The sequence below is a fragment of the Antrostomus carolinensis genome, unplaced genomic scaffold, assembly GCF_000700745.2.
Source record: "Antrostomus carolinensis isolate BGI_N321 unplaced genomic scaffold, ASM70074v2 scaffold5921, whole genome shotgun sequence".
Lineage (NCBI taxonomy): Eukaryota > Metazoa > Chordata > Aves > Caprimulgiformes > Caprimulgidae > Antrostomus > Antrostomus carolinensis.
Window position 1 is genome coordinate 35,918 of NW_010293374.1, and position 19,469 is coordinate 55,386.

The window sequence follows — 19,469 nt, forward strand, 5'->3', positions numbered from 1 at the left end:
GTTCCTGACACAGATTCTCAGACAAGAGAAGGTACAAGAGAAGATTTCTCCATGATTAACTGATGTTCCATGTATCTGATCTTTTACATATACACTTCCACCAAATAGGAGAGCATTTCTTACACCCAAGATGAGTGTTCTGTGCCACACAGTACAGCACTTTGTGAGATGAATCCTATCACTGCTCTCCACAAAACTGCATATACCTAGAGGCATCCACCACAAGAGACAGAGGAAAGTTGCCACAAGCTAGGCCCACTGTTTACCAGGGTACCTGCTGTTTATATACTAAATGACATCCATTCTTGCCATCACCAGGAAAAGGTAAGGATTTCTCACCACAAAGTATTTCTAAAAGGTGGCTGAATCCTGACTGCTCTATGACCAGGGAAGAGCTACTCAACTAGTCAGGATTTCAAAATATAATCTACAATTGCTTTGTCAACTCAGAAGCCTGCATCCTAAAGGGAAAGTATAGTACAAGAACTAAGGACAAAATTAAGATTTTAAGTATTTATTTATATTCAAAAAATTTTATCCAATAATATACAGCTTTACCCAATAATATACTATTTATTCTTTACCATAGGTACACCGTGAGCTCATAAAAAATGCCACTAGCAATGCCTTTGCGAATATAGTTGGAATCTATTCTCATTTCCAGTGGTAATTAAAATAGATTTCTTAGAATTTCCTTCAGCTGTTTCAGCTCTTGAACCAGCTGGTGCTCATTAGGCCACCTCTTCTGCTTTATTTAATTCTTCTTTAGCTTCCACATCTGCTACCTCAGGGTGACTGCAAGCACTGCAAGCAACATCCATAGCTGACAGCTTTTTCATTTTGATGTTTGGCAGTTTCTTCAGATCACCATCCCATTCCCTTAAAGGAAAAAAAATAAAAATTAAAATAAAAGAAAAAAGTAATGAAAAACAATTACCAATAGAAATAGCAAGAAGGAATGTCAGAGTTAATTCACCTTTCCTCAGAAGATGCTAACTCAAGTGAGGCTGCTTTTCTAAATTATACTATCAGTCTCACTGCAATATGAATAAGCACCAACGTTTTCACCTGATCTTGTACACTACAGCTGTAATTTCTCTGTAAAGAATTAAGTACTTTCAGATTTGACATTCTGAACAAAAAAAAAAAAAAAATATGATTCACTTTATTCCCACAGACTATTTATATCCTCAGTTACTTTAGGCCACCTGCTTTTAGGCTTGAAACACTCAACTCCCAGCCTTTTAAGCAATGAAAAAGCAGTTTGGAAGAGCTTCTTCACGCAGATGCCCAATTGCAGAGCTAACACCACATGTACATAAAGTCCTTCATTAAGATTTATGGTAACTATTAACATCTTGTACGACTGACTTCAAGGGGACACAAAATATTAGTAAACATTAATTCACATAAGTATATTATTTCAAAAGGCTACATGAAGGAGAAGGGTTCATTTAAATATCACAAGTCAAACCCAATACTCAATTAACAGAATGCTTGCTTGATTATAGTAAGTGCACTTCATGGATAATTTTTCTCAAGGGCAGAGACAGTATTTGCCAATTTTAAGACAGACATGTTTTTGCTTTACCAAGGTAATAAAACAACAACACTTCCATCAGATGTCCCAGTACAAGAAGTCAATTGCGTATTTATAAACACAGCAGCCAGAGACCTGTCTCTTCTCTGAGATTTCTGGCTTTATTCCAGTATCCTATAGGTATGACTTCTGGCTACATACCACCCCTAGGAGTTACTGGTTTATCACTCCTGGCAACATAAGCATTCATAAGTTGTTATTTTTTGTTAAAGTATCTCCTTTGATAGAGCTGTCAGCAAGAGTGTTCATTCAATCCATTACCAAGGCATACTGGCCTGCTGGCCCAGATGAGCCAGCAGCAGGCTTCACAGCTTGCGGATCTTTTAACTGGACACAAGTCATCAATTCGCTTAAGATTTTCAGCTAGTGTATACACACAAACACCACTGTACTACACCTAGAGCTGGCTCTGAGAAAACACGACTAAGAATTTAGTGCTGTTTTAAGATACTGAATGGTAAGTTCTGACTACAAATAACTTAGGTCACTACAAGTAACTTAGTCAAATGTTATATGACTACAATTACCATGTGAAATCTCATTTCAGGTAAGAAAACAGTGTAATTCCATTTATCAATAAATCTATGTCGATCCTTAAACACTAACAGTAAATGCTAATCCTTGTGAAAACAGTGAACAGCCGAGGTGAGAATTTTAGGTGAAGAGAAAATATTATCTAAGAATATTGAAAAAAAGATAAGTTACAGAAATGGAATTTTAACTGTCGAAGCTTTCTAACCCTTCCAATGTTCTAATGATTGAATGTCACCAGCATTTAACCTGTAACAGCCAAGAAATGCTGAAATAGCAACACTATACCCACTCTGTTTTTTTCAAATTCCAATTCTTTGACAGTTTTGCATAAATTTTTTAAGAGAAAAAACATACAACGTGTCAAATTCAGAAACACTGTTTTGCATAAACAGATTAGTAGTGATAATAAAAAAGAACTTACCTGAAAAATTTAAGATGCTTTCTGTTCATAATGTCTGGGATTTCTAATAGGAAGGAAATTAAATTCTATTAGATGTGTTACATTATTCAAGTGAGTCTCATGTCAAGGACAGACATGTGAGCTAAATGGCTGAACATACTATTTCAGAGGTTATAAAACCAAGAATATGAGAATGAGGATTCACATTAGAAAGTTTCTAGAGGAATATATAAACAGGAAGACTCTCTCATTGCTAAAGAAAAGAAAGTGAACTTATACCTATCAACTGTTCCAGAACTCAAATGTACCAGTTACTGAAAATCCAATCCCAACAAATAGTAAAAAGAGGGTGCTTCATTTTCTCTAAACTGACACATTGGAGAAATAGCAAAATTTAGTTTCCTTCTAAAGAAGTCCAGCGAAGAAACTAGGAAAATAATTAATTTATTATTTGTTTTAAAAGCATAACTAACACCCTCAAGCAAGATCAAGGTCTAGTTATGCTAGTTTTTAACAGACTCACTCATGTAACAAAAAGACAATTTTGGGCTGCAGAACTTACTATAAATATGCACGGCAGATAAAAGGTAAAATAAGAAAGCTTAAGTTTCAAAACTGACCTAAATATATAAGCCTCACTATAAATTAATGAGTACTAAGTGGATCATAAGTATTTAGAAATGTTTTTGGAAAAAAATTTCAAAGCACTTACATCTCCACTACAAGCAAGACAGATCAGCAGTAGAGTTATAGTTGTAGAGTATACTCACTACAAATCTTTTTTACTTTGGTAATAAAAAGTAAAGCAAACATCTTCATGACCTATGGGACAGACTCTTTATTTTTCCCTCCTGGAGTAGCCAAAACATTCCTACCAGACTCCCTTCCTGAGTCTTAAGAGTAATAAATCAGGTCATGCTATCAATGCAGGATTATAGATGATTTTGCTACTACAGAACGTAGGATGATGATACCTGTCACTTACCTTTGTGTCCAAGACAGTCTTTACTATTCAGAAAAATATTCCTTCCCTTCACATTGGGTTATAAAGTTACCAATTGAAGAACAATAATATATGCAAAATCTTTTGATACCAATTTACACTGATTTCTCTAGCCTGCTTCTTGGTAAATAAAGTGATTCTTTCTGCTCACAGCTGAGCAAAGCAAGGCAAAGAAACATTTATCTAATTCTTTTTTTGTCTGCTGATTCCTTGGTTCTGATAAACACCAACACCACATTAGATCCACCCTGCCCAACTACACATTGAAACAAAGCCATGGTTCCCCTTGCTTTCTTTGCAGTCCCTTGAACTGCACTCTTGGCAGCAGAGTGTCAAATCCTGAAACATCTTAGCCCCTGTGCGAGAAAGAAGTTCTTCCCTTCTGTCAAGTATTTTACAAGGAGCAACGCCTACTCAGTTTGCTTCTGGGACAGTGAGTCTGGCAGAAGTGGCACCATGCTCATTTGAGACAGATGCCCCAGCAATATGCTGAGATTTGTATTTGTTCCTTCTGTCAAAGCACTGAATACAACATAGAGTTCAGTGCTATTCACAGACAAACCTAAATGATAAGACTCTCAAATGAAGCACTTGCAATTGCTTTTTTTGGTTGAAAAAAACACCTTGGAAATAATTTAATGGCATTTATTAACTTATGTAGGACTTTTTCCGAAGAGAATATTCTAATAATTTTATCTAGCCTGTCATCCAGGGCTCAACCAACATCACGAGAAAGCAGGCATTCTGAAAGGGGGAGATTCTGTGACAGACCAAGATTTGGCACTGCATCGATCTTTACTACTCTGGCAGTAGCAAAACTTTTAAGTGATGCTTACACATGTGTTTGCAATATGTTATACAATGCAAACTACAGAGCTGGAAGAACAGAACTAGAAACTCTAGTCCCATGAGTATAGAAATAAACTATATACTGCACAGTAATGGATTTTTTCAATTATGGTGGAAAGCTGAAGTAGCGCTGTATTTTCAGATTAGTAACACGTGCCTTAGAAGTATTTCCTTAGCATGAAACAGTGTCCTGGTTTTTGCTCCTAATTGTGAAATTCTTAGTTTACTTTAGAAATGTTAAGTCACGGGAAAGTGTTTTCTGAACTGAAGATGGAAAAAATGGAAGATGGAGAAATATGGCACAGGGTTTAGTGGAAAAGAAATGACGATGGTATTTTGGGGAGCAGATATTGCCTGGCATTCTTAAGAGGAAGTATTCAATGTGTGTGTATCCTATGTGTTATAACGAAATAGCACTGAAAAATTTAACTAAGCAATTTTGTCATGTTTCTGACCCTTTCAGATAATGTTTTATTTTTCTGTCTTTCTTCTGAGGAAGAACAAACAGTGTGTTAGCTTTCAAACTCTGTCACAAAGACGTTAGTGCTTAACATCATTTTGTGACAAGGAAAAAGACAAAGTGACTGAGCTTGATTTGTAACACAGAACTTGTGTAAAATACTATAAAGTCGAAACCTTTCCAACTGTTCAGATGGAGAAGCACTGGATCAGATCACTTCAAAGTTCTTACGGGCATCAGAAGTGAAAAGTTTCTGTCAGCTGTAGGTCTAACCAATCCTGCCTCTGTGCACAAGGCTTGGACTGGAGGGGTTCTAAAGCATAGCTAAAGAAAAAGGGGATGGAGGAGCTAATCCTGGTGTCAGAGTGCCCTTCTAAAGCTGTGTCCCACAGCACTTCTTTTTACCAAGTGCTCTGTGACAGCCTGCTGGGATGTTTTATTTCCTTCCAGAAGTATGCTGTTAATAAAAACATCATTGCTCTTCACAGAAGTAACCATTTCTCTCTTCCAAAGCAAAGATGCGCACAAAAGATTTACCTACATCTCACAAGGACTGAAATGTCACTGCTCTGACAGTGCTGTGCACAGAATACAGGCTGCATATATATCACATCCATTAGGACCGTCATACAGAGAAACACCCAAGTCAGGTCAAAGGATGATATTGCAGCCTGAAGTTAAAAAAGGAAAAGGATGTTAGAAAATGGAGACGCTCTTTAGATAAAGAGCTATTAAGTTACACAATAATGATCATTACAGAAAACAGCAGCTAACAAACAGTACAGTTGTTACACTAGCAGATATGTGTAAATGATACAACTTCCATCTGAATTAAATAAATTTTCTTTTATCCTGAAGTTTCAAGAATTCACTAACAAAACTGGTGTGTTTTCCTTTAAAGGCTGTTTTTCCTCAAGATTTACATTGTGATTCTGTGAGAACATGCAAGGTAATTAAAAGGTAATTATCAAGCATGTATGATGTTCAGATGAAATAATTATGATGCTTTTCGACTGAAAGCATGCTGACTCCAAGTTCCAAGGGCATATCCTGTAGATATCTAGGATTCCCTTTCAATAGCTTTGCTATGAAAACATAAGACCAGATTAAAAAAAACATACACAAATGAAAACATCAGGAAGAAAACTGCAGTAAAGATTAATTTAAGGAGTAAGGAAGTGACACATAACTGCTAATGAACTCAACCTCACAGACTGAATGTTCCCTGTGCAGATGCTATTTAAAAAAAAAAAAAAGACTAAAATTTAAAATGCTTTTGGATACCTATCTATCACTTTCACAAACAGCCAGTAAAGAATAATTCATTTTTCATTCACAAATAACTGATAAATATATATACACAGCATCAAATTTTAGGAGACTTTCCTAAATGTGAACAGTTCTTATCATGTAGTCGCTTCATAGCAAATGCACATGCACACGAGAAATAACTGAGTTCAAGAACAGGGGGGGAAAACCCAACAAATACCAAGTCAGTTATAAAAGCTCCTCTCAATAGAGCTTCCAGGGATAATAATGAGCTACAGCATAAAAGCACAGCTACCAGCTGATTTCCATTTATCCCCAATCTCTAATTACAGTATTTAGCAGCAACTATTTTCCCAGAATGAATACTGTGCTAGACAGACAGCAAAACCTGCAGCAGCTGTGATAACAAATAATGAATGATTTGAGAGTGTATTTAATATGTAAAGTTGCACTATGCTCTCTGAATGCTTTACTTACTAACACTATAATAGCCTCAATTTTTACTTACAATATTTCTGGATTCTTCTTTATTTTTATGTTGTGCTTGTGCATTTGACATTTTTCTATCTAATCCTATTGCTCTTCCTTTTCAGCTTTCCACAAAACAGTAAGGAAAAAAGGAAGAACTAAAATTTAAAAAATAAAACCAAAAAGCAGATTTCCTACAACTGAGCTATTTGATGATATTCATAGTATCTATCTTCCTATGACTTTTTTCCCTCCTTCTAAGAAACTAAAGATTACACATCAAGTCGCACAGCTATTCCCAAATTCCTTTGCTGTTGCAGGATCTGAAAGTACTAAGTAACACTGGCAAAATTTTTAGAGCCATTAATTTTCTTTATTGCTAAAAAAAAATAAATTGGGGGGAAAAGGGAATATGACACACAACTAAAACCTTGCTGTGCTTTGTATCCTAACCACAAAACAATGTAGATTTTTCATGTCTTCCATGACACATTTTCATTTTTAGAAGTATGGACTGCGTTTGAGTAATACTTTAGCACCAATGCCAAGGTCACTGCTCAACTCCAATGTGCTTACTTGTTACAGAAAAATACATAAATTTTACTGCTATTCTGTACTTGACTCTCCTCAGAACACATCTTTACTTTCTGCACTTTCATTATCCCTTTGTCTTCCTTATTACATCAAATTACTGATGCTTCCTTCCCTGAAGCCTAGTTCCAGCTATCAAATTTTCAGTCTTTTATTTCTCTTTCTCACATGTAGGTTGCATCTGTGTGCTACCTCCAAAATCAGGAATAGTTTCAAAAAGAGTTTAAGTGTTTCTTCTTAAAGAAGACTATGCACCTTAAGAGGAAATTTTCAGCTCTAATGCTTATGTTGTGGTGAGCAAATAAAGTCTTCATGTTAATGCATATTAAAACATGCTCACTCACTGAAGTGTGTTAAGATAAAAAAATACTTTGCATACTTGCTTGGAAGGTCCAAGCAAGCTGCTGAATAGAATTTGTGTCTGACAGGTGCATTAAATTTCACTTTAGTTTCAAAAATGTTATATATGCCTGCACTAAAGAGGCAGTACTAGTAATAGTACAGAGTAGTAAAGCAGAAACATATGAGCCAGATCTCCACCATTTTTTTTCCCTTTTCTTCACCCTGCCCCTCCTCCCGAACTCCTCTGCAAGGTATAAATACCTTGCAGTTAGTTAATTCCTTTAAAAAGAAAAATAAAGGTAATGCCTAGAAATTTCACTTAGATTCTAGCCTTGTGAGCAAGAGGAGAAGGTGTGACCACAGGATTTTTTTTAATGCTTTTACATACCTATTCCATAGCCTTCATAGAGCTGTCTTTCACGTTCTATGGTCTGCTTGATGACAGCTTCCCGTGAACCATGCTGTCTTCCTTGTCTACCTTTAATACTGTTTTGTAATTCAATCTGCTCCAATTCAGCATTGAATCGACAAATATAACTGAAAGAAATAAAGTGCATTTATGCTAGATGCAATCATGCAAAACTTTTGCAAAATAGAATTACTTTGATAATCTAAGAAGTTCTTTTACTAATTGTATTTATTTTCTATATTAACCAGAGATGTTTCTTAGATTTGAATTACTACTTTAATCTTCAAAGTGGAAGCTCCATTTAGAACTTAATTTGAATCACCTGTGGCTTCCGGAATGACTGAGGTTTTTACATTTGCCTTTTTTTAAACTATGTTTGGATAAAACAAAACTCACATATTATAATTCAGCTGCTCTGGAAGATGAGTGTTAAATATAAGTATTCACAACTTTTAATTGCTGAATTTCACCATCTCAGTTATAATTTTTAAATTAAAGTTCTTCTTTGGCATGTGTTCTACATAATGTCGCAAACATCCAACCCAAATCCAAAAAGTAAGATTTTACTGCCTTGACAGTATCACTAGTGTGGATTAGCAGTTTACAGGTTTCATGAACAGTGTAGGAAATATATCAGAGCTTCTGAAAGGAAACTGATAGAGTACACCTGTGTAAGAAAACATCTATATTAGGTTATTTAGCTAGCAGGTGACAAATGGTGACAAGCCACAGGTACACACATCCAGCAGCACAGAAATAATCAAGTTCTTTCTTAGCAGATTCAGTTTTCATATTTCCTACTCTGAATTGATCCACCTGAGTACTGTTTAATCTTCTCAGCAAAGAAAATTAAACAATAAAGAAGAATAAAGGAGTAACTATAATGAAATCTGTGCATTTAAGTGTCAATTAATAACCCGACTAGCAAATTCATTAAATTACTACTGTCCAAATCACTTGGAGTCCCCCACACGCTACAAAAGCAGAGATTAAATAATTTAAAAAACAACAAACAATACATGACTGACTTCAGTAATTCTAGTATGAATATATACATCTTCCAATATATAATTAACCTCAGCTGCAACAAAATCAAATACTTGATATTATTAATAGTAATATATAAAAAGTCCTGCTCTGAGTCATCATCACGTTACTGATCTTATTTAGGAACCTTATTTAAAAGACAAATTAAGCTTTTTAATCCTGTTTTTAACACCAGTCTTACTTTTCAATTAGTTCACCAGCTTCCTTCTTCGTGTACTCAACTTTATTGGGGTCAAGGTGACTTTGAAACCATTCCAATTTTTCTCCTACAAGAATGAAATTAATATTAATGATTACACCATCACTGTAGCACCAACACAGATTAAAGTTCTTCAAAGTTTTTTGAAATAACTCCACGTTTTTCAAGATTTTGAATGGCATCAGACTCACTGGTATTGTGTGTACCAGGTATGAAATACCTGGTACAGACATATAAACCACATCATTTAATATGTATTTTATATCTTCCTTACATAAAAAAATAAGTTACATTTTGCTTTACTAGAAATCAGTGTTTAAAGTATCACCGGATCAAGTGCTTAAGATGGAAACTTAGGAAGGTCCCAAGGGGAAAAAAAAGGCCCAACACAACGGCTGAGCAAGAGGTTTGATCATCACAATTTTTATGCAGATTAAATTGAAGAGGTGTAGTGTCAATTATATGAAAGAGAAAAATATTCCAGGTTGTGTCTCAAAGTTTTTAATTTACTTGCTAGAACAGTGTGTCTGTGAACCTACATATATCATCCTCTTTCACAAGCAATGAAAGAAAGCATAGAATCATAGAATTGTTTGGTTGGAAAAGACCATTACGATCATCTAGTCCAACTGTAAACCTAGCATTGCCAAGTTCACCACTAAAGCATGTCCCCAAGTACCACTTCTACATGTCTCTTAAATACCTCCAGGAATGGTGACTCCACCATTTCCCTGGGCAGCCTGCTCCAATGCTTGACAACCCTCTTTCAGTGAAGAAATTTTTCCTAATATCCAATCTAAAGCTCCCTTGGTGCAACTTAAGGCCACCCCCTCTTGTCCTATCACTCACTATTTGGGAGAAGAGACCAACACCCACCTGACTACAACCTCCTTTCAGGTAGCTGTAGAGAAGAATAATGTCTCCCCTGAGTCTCCTCTTCTCCAGGCTAAACAACCGCAGCTCCCTCAGCTGCTCCTCATAAGACTTGTTCTCCAGCCCCTTCACCAGCTTTGTTGCCCTTTGCACACGCTCCAGCAACTCAATGTCCTTCTTGTAGTGAGGGGCCCAAAACCGAACACAGAACTCGAGGTTCAGCCTCACCAGTGCCGAGTACAGGGGCACAATCACTTCCCAACTCCTGCTGGCCACACTATTTCTGATACAGGCCAGGATGCTGTTGGCCTTCTTGGCCAGCTGGGCACACTGCTGGCTCATGTTCAGCCGGCTGTTGACCAGCACCCCTAGGTCCTTTTCTGCCAGGCAGCTTTCCAGCCACTCCTCCCCAAGTCTGTAGCGCTGCATGGGGTTGTTGTGACCAAAGTGCAGGACCCGACATTGGCCTTGTTAAACCTCGTACAACTGGCTTCGGCCCATCGATCCAGCCTGTCCAGATCCCTCTGTAGAGCCTTCCTACCCTCAAGCAGATCAACACTCCTGCCCAGCTTGGTGTCATCTGCAAACTTACTGAAGGTGCACTCAATCACCTCAACCAGATCATTGATAAAGATATTAAACAGCTGGCCCCAAAACTGAGCCCTGGGGAACACCACTCGACCGGCTGCCAAGTGGATTCAGCTCCGTTCACCACAACTCTCTGGGCTTGGCCATGCAGCCAGTTTTTTACACTGCAAAGAGTGCACCTGTACGAGCCTTGAGCTGCCAGCCTCTCTAGGAGAACACTGTGGGAGACAGCATGGAGACAAGTACAATAAATAGAGGTACAGATGTATAGAACAGACATTTGGTCTATATTGCTCTGTTGTCATGTACACTGACTAAAGATTAAGCTATATTCAGCCCCAAGTTCAACCCCATATATACTACTTGAGTTAAAACGTTAGGTGTTTTAGCATTTCAAAAAGTCGATTTCAAGATTAGAGAGTCAGATTTTAGAGAAAGAGACTCTTAACTGGAGCATCTATAGTTGGTAGTACTTAAAATCTACACTAAAGAGTACTGTATTCAGTAATAGAAGTTTATGCTCACCAATGATGCTCAAACGCAAAGCTTTGTCAGTTTTCAACCTAACAGAGAAAAAACAGGCATGTTAGCCAGGAATGAGTATCATAAAAATAATTATCTTCATTTTCTTTCTCCAGAAAATCTTGTTTTTGGATTCACAGTGAAAGTCAAGGTAAAATTCCAAACAGAAATATTTGTCAAATTCAGAACAATGTAAAACTTATTCCGCTTCATCTGAAAATTCTACTTTTTGGTAAAACTACTATCTGAAATTTGTCCAGTTAACTTATTAAGTTAAACAGTTTCTTGGAAGAAATTAAATGGATGAAAACAGGACACAACACTCTTCTTAAAGCACATCAAAAGGAATTTCACAGAAGACCTGCATTGTAATAATTTCATTATTTCAAACATTGTGCTGGTATGTTTATTGAGTTGGAGATCAAGAGCAAAAGATCTCACCACACTGCACCCTTGCAAACAAGCATACAATGTGAAAAATACCATTCTAGTATATAATTAACTTGTAATAATTAAACTTTGTGCTTAGTGAACAGTAAAAGTTAATGTGTTAAGAAACCAAAATTAACAACTTTTATATAAAAGATTTTAAAAATCCACCTAAAAGTATTTTTCACTTCACTTCAATGCCTGGTGGGTTACCTGAAGCTTTCTGTACTCTATGAGATATGTGTACACAATTCAGTTTGGGATTAATTCCCATCCTATTGAGCAGTTCTCAGAAACACAAGTTTTCTAACAGGTATGACAGTGCCTCACGTGTTTTTGTCCTGAAGCTATCAGATTCAGTCTGCAGCAACTAATGTTGCTCAATGTCACTTTATTACCAGAAAGGAAAATAATACATTGTTGGGATAAGTATGAATTTTGTCACTGGAAAAAATACCACAGCCATGCATGTTCAGTATATATATCCAAGGACCTCTGACAATTTTTTTAAAGAAGTCTATTTTATTTAAAAAGAAAATTGATAAAGAAAATCATAAGGATATCATTGACAAAGAACAAATACCAAAGTTCACCACAGTTCAAAGCTAATGTGCTCGTTCATTAAATTCCTTCTACTCTACAGAATTTAATAAGCATTTTAGAGTTAATTAAAGTAACTTAGAGCACAGAAGTCTGTCACCTGTCACAAAAATTCAGATCAAAAGAGAAAGCCCTACTTTCCAGAGACAAACATACTTGTGTCACTTGGCCACAAACCTACAATATTAAAATAAAGATTAGCTTTTTCAAGAAGCATTTCATCCTCTGAAGATCATCTAAAAGCCACATAAAAGGAAATACACAGCATGTGTGAGCTGCTAAGAATTCCACTAACACATTCAAAAAAAGCTTTTTTACTTCTATAGATACCCCAGCATCCAGGATAAGCATTTTTAATGCAAAAATCTATAGAGGTCAAGCAATGGGGTTTGAGTTTTATCATACTTGCTAAAAACACTCAAGCTTGTTGATTATTTAAAAGATTTTAGTGTCTAAACAAAAATTACTCTTGTTCCTGTGGGTTAGAGGACAGACCTGGATAAGACTATATAAAAAAAGAAAGGAAAAAAGGAGTTAGATTAGAAGTCAGCTTTAAAACTCGGCTGTAGAAGATGCCTTCAATAATAATTGTAGTAAGCAGCAGAGGACTTTACAGCAGGGAGTTTTGAAGGGCAATAGCAACCAAGAAAAGGACACACATCGCACACACTGGAGCTCCACACCAGTGGTCCCTGCTGTGAACCTTGCATGGCAACAAAGCCAGCATGTCTGCAAAGCGTTGCCATGGAAAAAACCTATATATATGCCATCTAGAAAAGCTGCCTGACTAGAATCATAAATCATATCATGTATCTATGCTTTAGAACACTACAAATTACCATTTCCACCTGTAAGTGTCACTAGATAATTTATTTATCAAGGCAAGGAAGTATATAACCAGGATTTTCTTCTGGAAGAAAAACCTTCAGTCTCTAGGTGTACAAAGCTTATTTCAGTATAAGAAATAACGAATGATAAGATCAGATGTTGCCTTATTGTAGTCTTCACAAAAACCTCACCTCAATGACTGCTAGAAGACAGCAGCATTAGCAGGGAGGCTAATCAAATAAGGTAAGTAGAAGGAAGTTTCTCTCATCTCCTTCCAAACAATAAGTAACATCTTTTGCTCAATCGAAAGAGCGGATGAATGCAATCTGTGGCAGGCTGTAGCTTCTTAATGACTTTCTCCTCCACCTGCCTCCCAAAAATCATCTGCTTAGGCATGATTACTGATATGGATGATTAGTGGTTTTCTTGATGATTACTAGGTTAAAGTCTTCATGCTCCATCAGCACCTCTATCTCAGATACTGTATCCAACTGTTTAAATACTAACAATGAATAAGTATTTGCCAAGTCACAATTCAGTATTTTTCCCTAGAATATCCACACACACAAATGCCATCTATGGCTCTGAGAACTAAGACAGGCTCTTTCACTAAGGCAAAAAAAAAAAAATCACAGTTGACAGGACATATTTCCTTGTTTCTTGTTTCAGGTTGCTAAACATTTTCCATATTTCTCCCTATACATGTCTGGCTTTGTTAGCTTAAAACACCCAATTAGTGGTTTGGTTAAGCATTTTAGGACACTTTCATATGAAAATCCCTCTATAAGAATTATGATTTTTTTGCAGTTCATTTTTCATTTCTGTAAGCAAAACAAATAATTTTGAGACCTAACATTTTTTCAGTTCCACATAAAATCTGCAAGAGTATATCTCAAAGCATCACTGCTGCAAACAAACTAGAAAAGTAGTGGCTCAAGGGAGATTAAGAGTTTAGACAACAGAAAAACTAAGGAGAAACAAACAAAGAGCTCCACAATGAGATATTTTAAGGCTACTGCCTACTCCTTAGGGGTCGCTCCTCAGCTCTTGTACCTCAGAGCACGACAGTATTAGACTAGTATATCTGTAATGAAAATGCAGACTCCTAAAAAAAATACAATATACACACAATACAAAGGGTGTATTTTGACTCAGGAGGGAAAAAACAATAAAAAAAATTCAGTGCTAGATCAGCTTTAGCTACCAAAAGCAGAGAGATTTCAGCAGTTGCAAACAAAACATGACTGGTGTTGGTACATCACTACTAAGAGAAGTTCCAGGAATATCCCATTATGATCCAGTTTCCTAAAGTGTAGAAAAATCAGTGTTCTACTGGCACCAGTGAACCAGCTATTGCTGTCTCCAGAGCATTTTTGTAACTATTTAACAAAGCAAACAAGTTGCCTATAGGAATAAGGATTCACATGTAGATTAAGAGAGAATAAATTGGTAGCAATATATTGAAATTTGTTGCTGCTCATTAGATCACTAGTAGAACTGAGAAGAGGGATGTAGGTAAGAAAAAGATGTGATTCAAGTGAACAAGAGGACTTAAGATTGTAGTCAATTTTAAAAAAACAGTTGGTCTGTCTCCACTTACTATGATCAAGATTGGTCTTTTGCAATGCAGCCAATTTCTGGACAATAAACTTATTATTACTGTCATATTTCAATTGAGAATGCTTGCATTGAAAAGTATCTGGACAATGGAAGCTGTAAAAGACTTCTGCAACTCAGAGCAGAATTTCTCCCTTTTTCCTAGTGCTGCATTAAGTACTGAAATTCCTTATGGGTAATGTCTTCCCTTTTTCATTTATCTTGTTTGGGCAAAAAAATACTCAAATATGCATTTCATAATTAAATACAATTTCCTTTCCCGTTTAACAGAAAGAGGAATGTGCACAAAAGTTATTTCTCCTCCTCCATCATATAGAAAAAGTAAAAAAGTAAATAGAAACCTAAACTGTCTTTAGTCCTGAATCCTGTCTCCAGCTAAGTATAAAAAGGAAAAAAAAAAAAAACAAAACAACAAAGGCAAACATGTACTGATACACCTACAAAAGATATTCTCACCTTCCAGTAACACGCCATTCAAGGTCTTCCTACACCCAAAGTAATACCTTTATTGAATAGTAAACTACAGATAAAATGTACGTATGTTCAAAAAGTATTATTGCACAGATCTAGCCAACCACAATTAAAGCATCTTCTGGCAAGTAAATCCAGAGCATAATTAAAATAATACAGATGAACCATATCAACTTCCTATATTTGTGGATTGTCTCTGATCCTTGTTTCAGAAGGAAAATCAAAGAATCAGCTTTTCCATGCTGCAGAAGTACATTAGGCTGTACAGGGAAATTATCCTCTTTACTCAGGGCTGGTGAGATCATACTGGGAATACTGCCTCTGGCTTTGGGCTCTCTAAGAAGAATTATTTCTATATGCTAAGAAGCAAGGTCAAAAAAGTACCAGATTTGTAGGTAAGACTAAAAAAGAAAATACTGTAGAGATTACCAGGGAGCTTCTCCTATTCACCATCAAAGGATGTACTAATCATCCAACCAGAGTTGTCATTAAATAGAAGTAATTTGGAAAATTGTTTCTGCAAATACTTCAAATTCAGTAAGTAATTTTCCAGTGAAAAACTCTTCAGTAAACTTACTGCAGTTAAGTCTCAATTTTGGAAGTGACAATGTCAGAACATTTATTTAATACTATCAGCTGCTGCTAAAAGGAGACATTTAATAGACCTGCAAAAGCAATGAGGAAGAAAAAACTGGTGCAGGCTACTTTGTCCTGAGTGTAGCAGTGGAAATCTTTCCTCAGTCTACAGCACCAAAATTCATCTTGTCTATGAGAGCTCTGCAAACTGAACCTAAACCTCATCATCAGAATCTATTAAAGAAACTGAAAGCTAAGTAAGTATACTAAAAAAGACTGGTTAGTGGCTAAACTGACTGTTCTGAAGCACATGCTTAACTCCCAATATTAAAAAAAAAAACAAACCAAAAGCCACACCAACTTCAGATTTAAGATTTAACAAGCTGCTCATTAAGATAGAGATCCAAAAGAAAACAGAACCCTTAAAAAGACTTTTAAAGACATTAGGGAAGAAAAGAAATCAAGACTATTCATGGCTTTTGAGCAAACTGATCTTCAAGCCAAAACAGTACAGAATGTAAAAACATCCTCCAATTGCCTATATTCAAATGCAAGTTATTTTTAGAACACCACAACAAAACAGATGAAAAAAGTGCAGATCTGTGAACAACACTAGTTAATAGTTTAGGACCCAGAACTGCAAGATGTAGAAATCTTATTTATAGATAGATAATTTTGCTATTACAAGAAGCTTTGTATGGTTCAGACTGACACACTACTTTTGGTGGAACAGTTTCCCTATGCAAAATGAATGGCTACATCTTTTACCACCAGCCTAGAAGCCTCACACCTGAAACAGTAAGAAAGCTTGAAAAAGAAAAGGCAGGAATCAAGAAAGAGAGCTTAAATAAAAGGATAGCAATCTCCAGGCTCTAATCTTAAACTGAGTTTCTCTCTATGCTGCACTTCTGCTCTGTGAAGCCATTAGGCTTCGCTCCTCCCAACAAGAATGCAGGATAAACAATCTTTTCTTTCACTGGGTTGCCTGAAGTTCACCTTTTATTAGCTTGCTCAGCTGCCATTACTTAATGGTGTTTCATAAAATAGCATTTTTTCCTCAGTTAACCTGTGACATGTACCAAAAGGCAGTCTGCTTGTTTCACTTGGAAGGATTCTGGTGCCAAGACTAGCTCCTTCTGCTGCATTACAGAGGAGGAACAGGAAGGCCAACCATACTGCTATAAAGACCACTGTCTCTTAAACAGGTAAAAAACTAATTTATAAATAGGTTCATTTCTTTTACGTAAAATTGCTTTATAAAATGCAATTAACTTTATAAAGAAAGGCTGAAGTAACATGGTAAGACTTAAAACGTGTTAGCAAAAGTATGTGAACTGAACTTACATCCTCCAAAAAAAAAGCTTTCACAGAGGATTGTCATTGTGCAGAAGTGCACATTGTCCCTGTCATTGTGCAGAAGGGAAACTACTGTAGCTCAAATGAAGGACAAGGAGCATTTAGCTGTCTTTAACAACCACTGACAATGGGTGTTAGGAGTTAGAAGGAGGGCACTGCAGCAATTGTTCTACATGTACTGCTAGTCAAGATAAGGTGTTAATTGCAAGGCATTGGAAGTAATCTCCCTAAATATATACCATCAATTAATTCCTGCTTAACCTGGTTCTCCAGCACTGAGAAGTTAACTGTTGTTCAATCCAACAAATCCATTTTTTTAGTATTGCAATTATTGGTGTGGCTTAAAAAATAAAATAAAAAAATAACATGGTTGAACAGAGAGCTGCATTCCATGATGTAGCAACTGGAATATCATCTGTAAAACTACAACTGTGGGGGCTAGTGCAGATAAAAGACTGCTACTGTCATGTGTTGAGCTATGAGACTTAACCTACTCTGGCAAGCACAAACAGAAATCTGCATAGTAAAGATTAGGCACTAGAACCAATTCTCAGATGACCAATTCTCAAAATTAATACATTTGGTGACAACTGCTGAAAGAAAGGAAAATTCCAATAAACTAAAGAATTTAATTTTTTGTCTGTCATTGGAGGATCTAGAGCTTTTTTTTAAAAAAAAAAAACCAAACCCAAACTTAAGGTAGTCTAGATCATCATATGAGAAATGGTAAGGTGTGTTACAATTGCTTACTACAAGTACATCTGTCTAGAGAATCAGTTAGAAAGTCAGTAACATTTCCAGTTTACTGAACCCTGTGTCCTCAAAACTAGTAAGTGGCCTTTAGTTCATCTGGCAATGCCAGCAGTGGACTAAGACTCCACTGCCACCAAAGTGGCTCTGGTAGCCCAAGACACCCTGACACTGCTCTGAATATCCTTAAAGCAGTAGACTTTTCAGCTGTTCAGCAGAAAGAAATGAGAAATCTGCGACAGAATAGAAACTAAAGGCCATCTGTCTTTTCCCTGTAGAAGGGGGAAGTAACACTTAAAAGCAGAAAACCAAACTTGCCATGGAACATCAGGGCAACACCAATGAGGAGTTAACTATTCACTTTTATTCAGAAATCTCTCTTCTGCAGTAAAGTTTCTGAGTTTGCCCTTCTATGAACTCAGCACTTCAGCAAAAGATGCTAGACCCTAAGCAGAATTCTTATTAAATCTTAAAGTCAAACTAGGTGACTAAGCTGCATGTGAAATCGCCAACGTCATGTCATTCAAAAAGCAAAACACTGTGACAAGAAGAAACCTATCTTGTAAAGACAGTACCAAAAATGAAGTAGCAGAAAGATATACTTTGTATAAGCTGATTTCATGAATGTAAACCTGACAGGTCACATGGCCCAACAGTACTAAGTTACATAGGTCTTTCATTTATCTTAAGGTTATATCAGCATAACAGTCTCCTTCCACCACCATCCTGCTCCTTCCCTGAACAAAAAATATCTACTGTGAAGCTGTCCTTTGGTTTGTACACTGATTCTGCACAGTCAACTTACTTTTCCTTCTTTTCCTGTTTGTGTGCTTCCCTTGCAAGCTGTGCGGCTTTTCGGCTGTAAGGATGGATAATTTTCTTCTCTTGCTTCCCTCCTTGGGTTTTTCGTAACTTTGGCTGAAAAGAAATCAAAGATGCTGTACACTGCTAAAATTAAGTAAAACATAAAAAGAGAAGATAGGAGCATACACCACGCTTCAGACTAAAAAGATATCTCAGAAAGCCCTTAGCTTACACTAGCAGCTAATCAGGTCCACCAGTGAGATCTTAACCTCCTCATTAACAAACAAAATTACTTGAATATGGTACATACTGCAACAAAACTATCAGAGTATGGAAAATGCTATAAGAAATCTTACATAGTCACTACTCTCAAAATACTTATTTTGGAGAAACCTGCAGCTAAGAAACTAAGATGATCTCTCCGTAGCTTTGCAGTAAATGTTCTCATTCAAGCTTCCATCCGATTGTTGTATCAGGTTTCCAGACAAAGGCCATAAGTAATTTGTACAACATAATAAAAATGATTTTCTTGCCCCTCCCTGCAGACCACGAGAATGCCTCACACCAGGCAGCAGAGGCTTTCCTCCTCTGGCCCTTCATGCAGCTGAGAGAGGGAACACCACTCACAAATTTAAAAAACACTATAACACTGTTTTAAGTTACGTTACTTTTTGGTGAAAAAGTGTTTGAACAAAACTGAAAGGCTTTATCAAACAATATGCAATTTAAATTCTTTAAAGTCTTTAACTGTGTGCAAAGGAAACCCCTGAAAGCACGGAGGCTAAATGTGCAAATGTGACGCAGGAAACAGCGATCAATAAACAGAGGCTTCAGTTCATCACATCAACTGTGTCAGCATCAGTGTCCAGGAGAGAGGAAAAAAA

The 19,469-nt window shown here is 36.5% G+C and overlaps 1 protein-coding gene across 1 annotated transcript; it reads right to left on the reverse strand.

Annotated features, from left to right (window-relative positions):
• Window positions 1-624: 624 nt before the first annotated feature.
• On the reverse strand, window positions 625-18,729 carry TMA16 (translation machinery associated 16 homolog; the record flags this gene model as incomplete). The annotated part of the gene is made up of 6 exons (XM_010177235.2): window positions 625-879; window positions 2,556-2,598; window positions 7,905-8,053; window positions 9,154-9,238; window positions 11,158-11,195; window positions 18,587-18,729. Coding segments are annotated over 6 exons (606 nt in total), but the record flags the coding sequence as incomplete, so codon positions are not given.
• Between the last annotated feature and the right edge of the window lie 740 nt (window positions 18,730-19,469).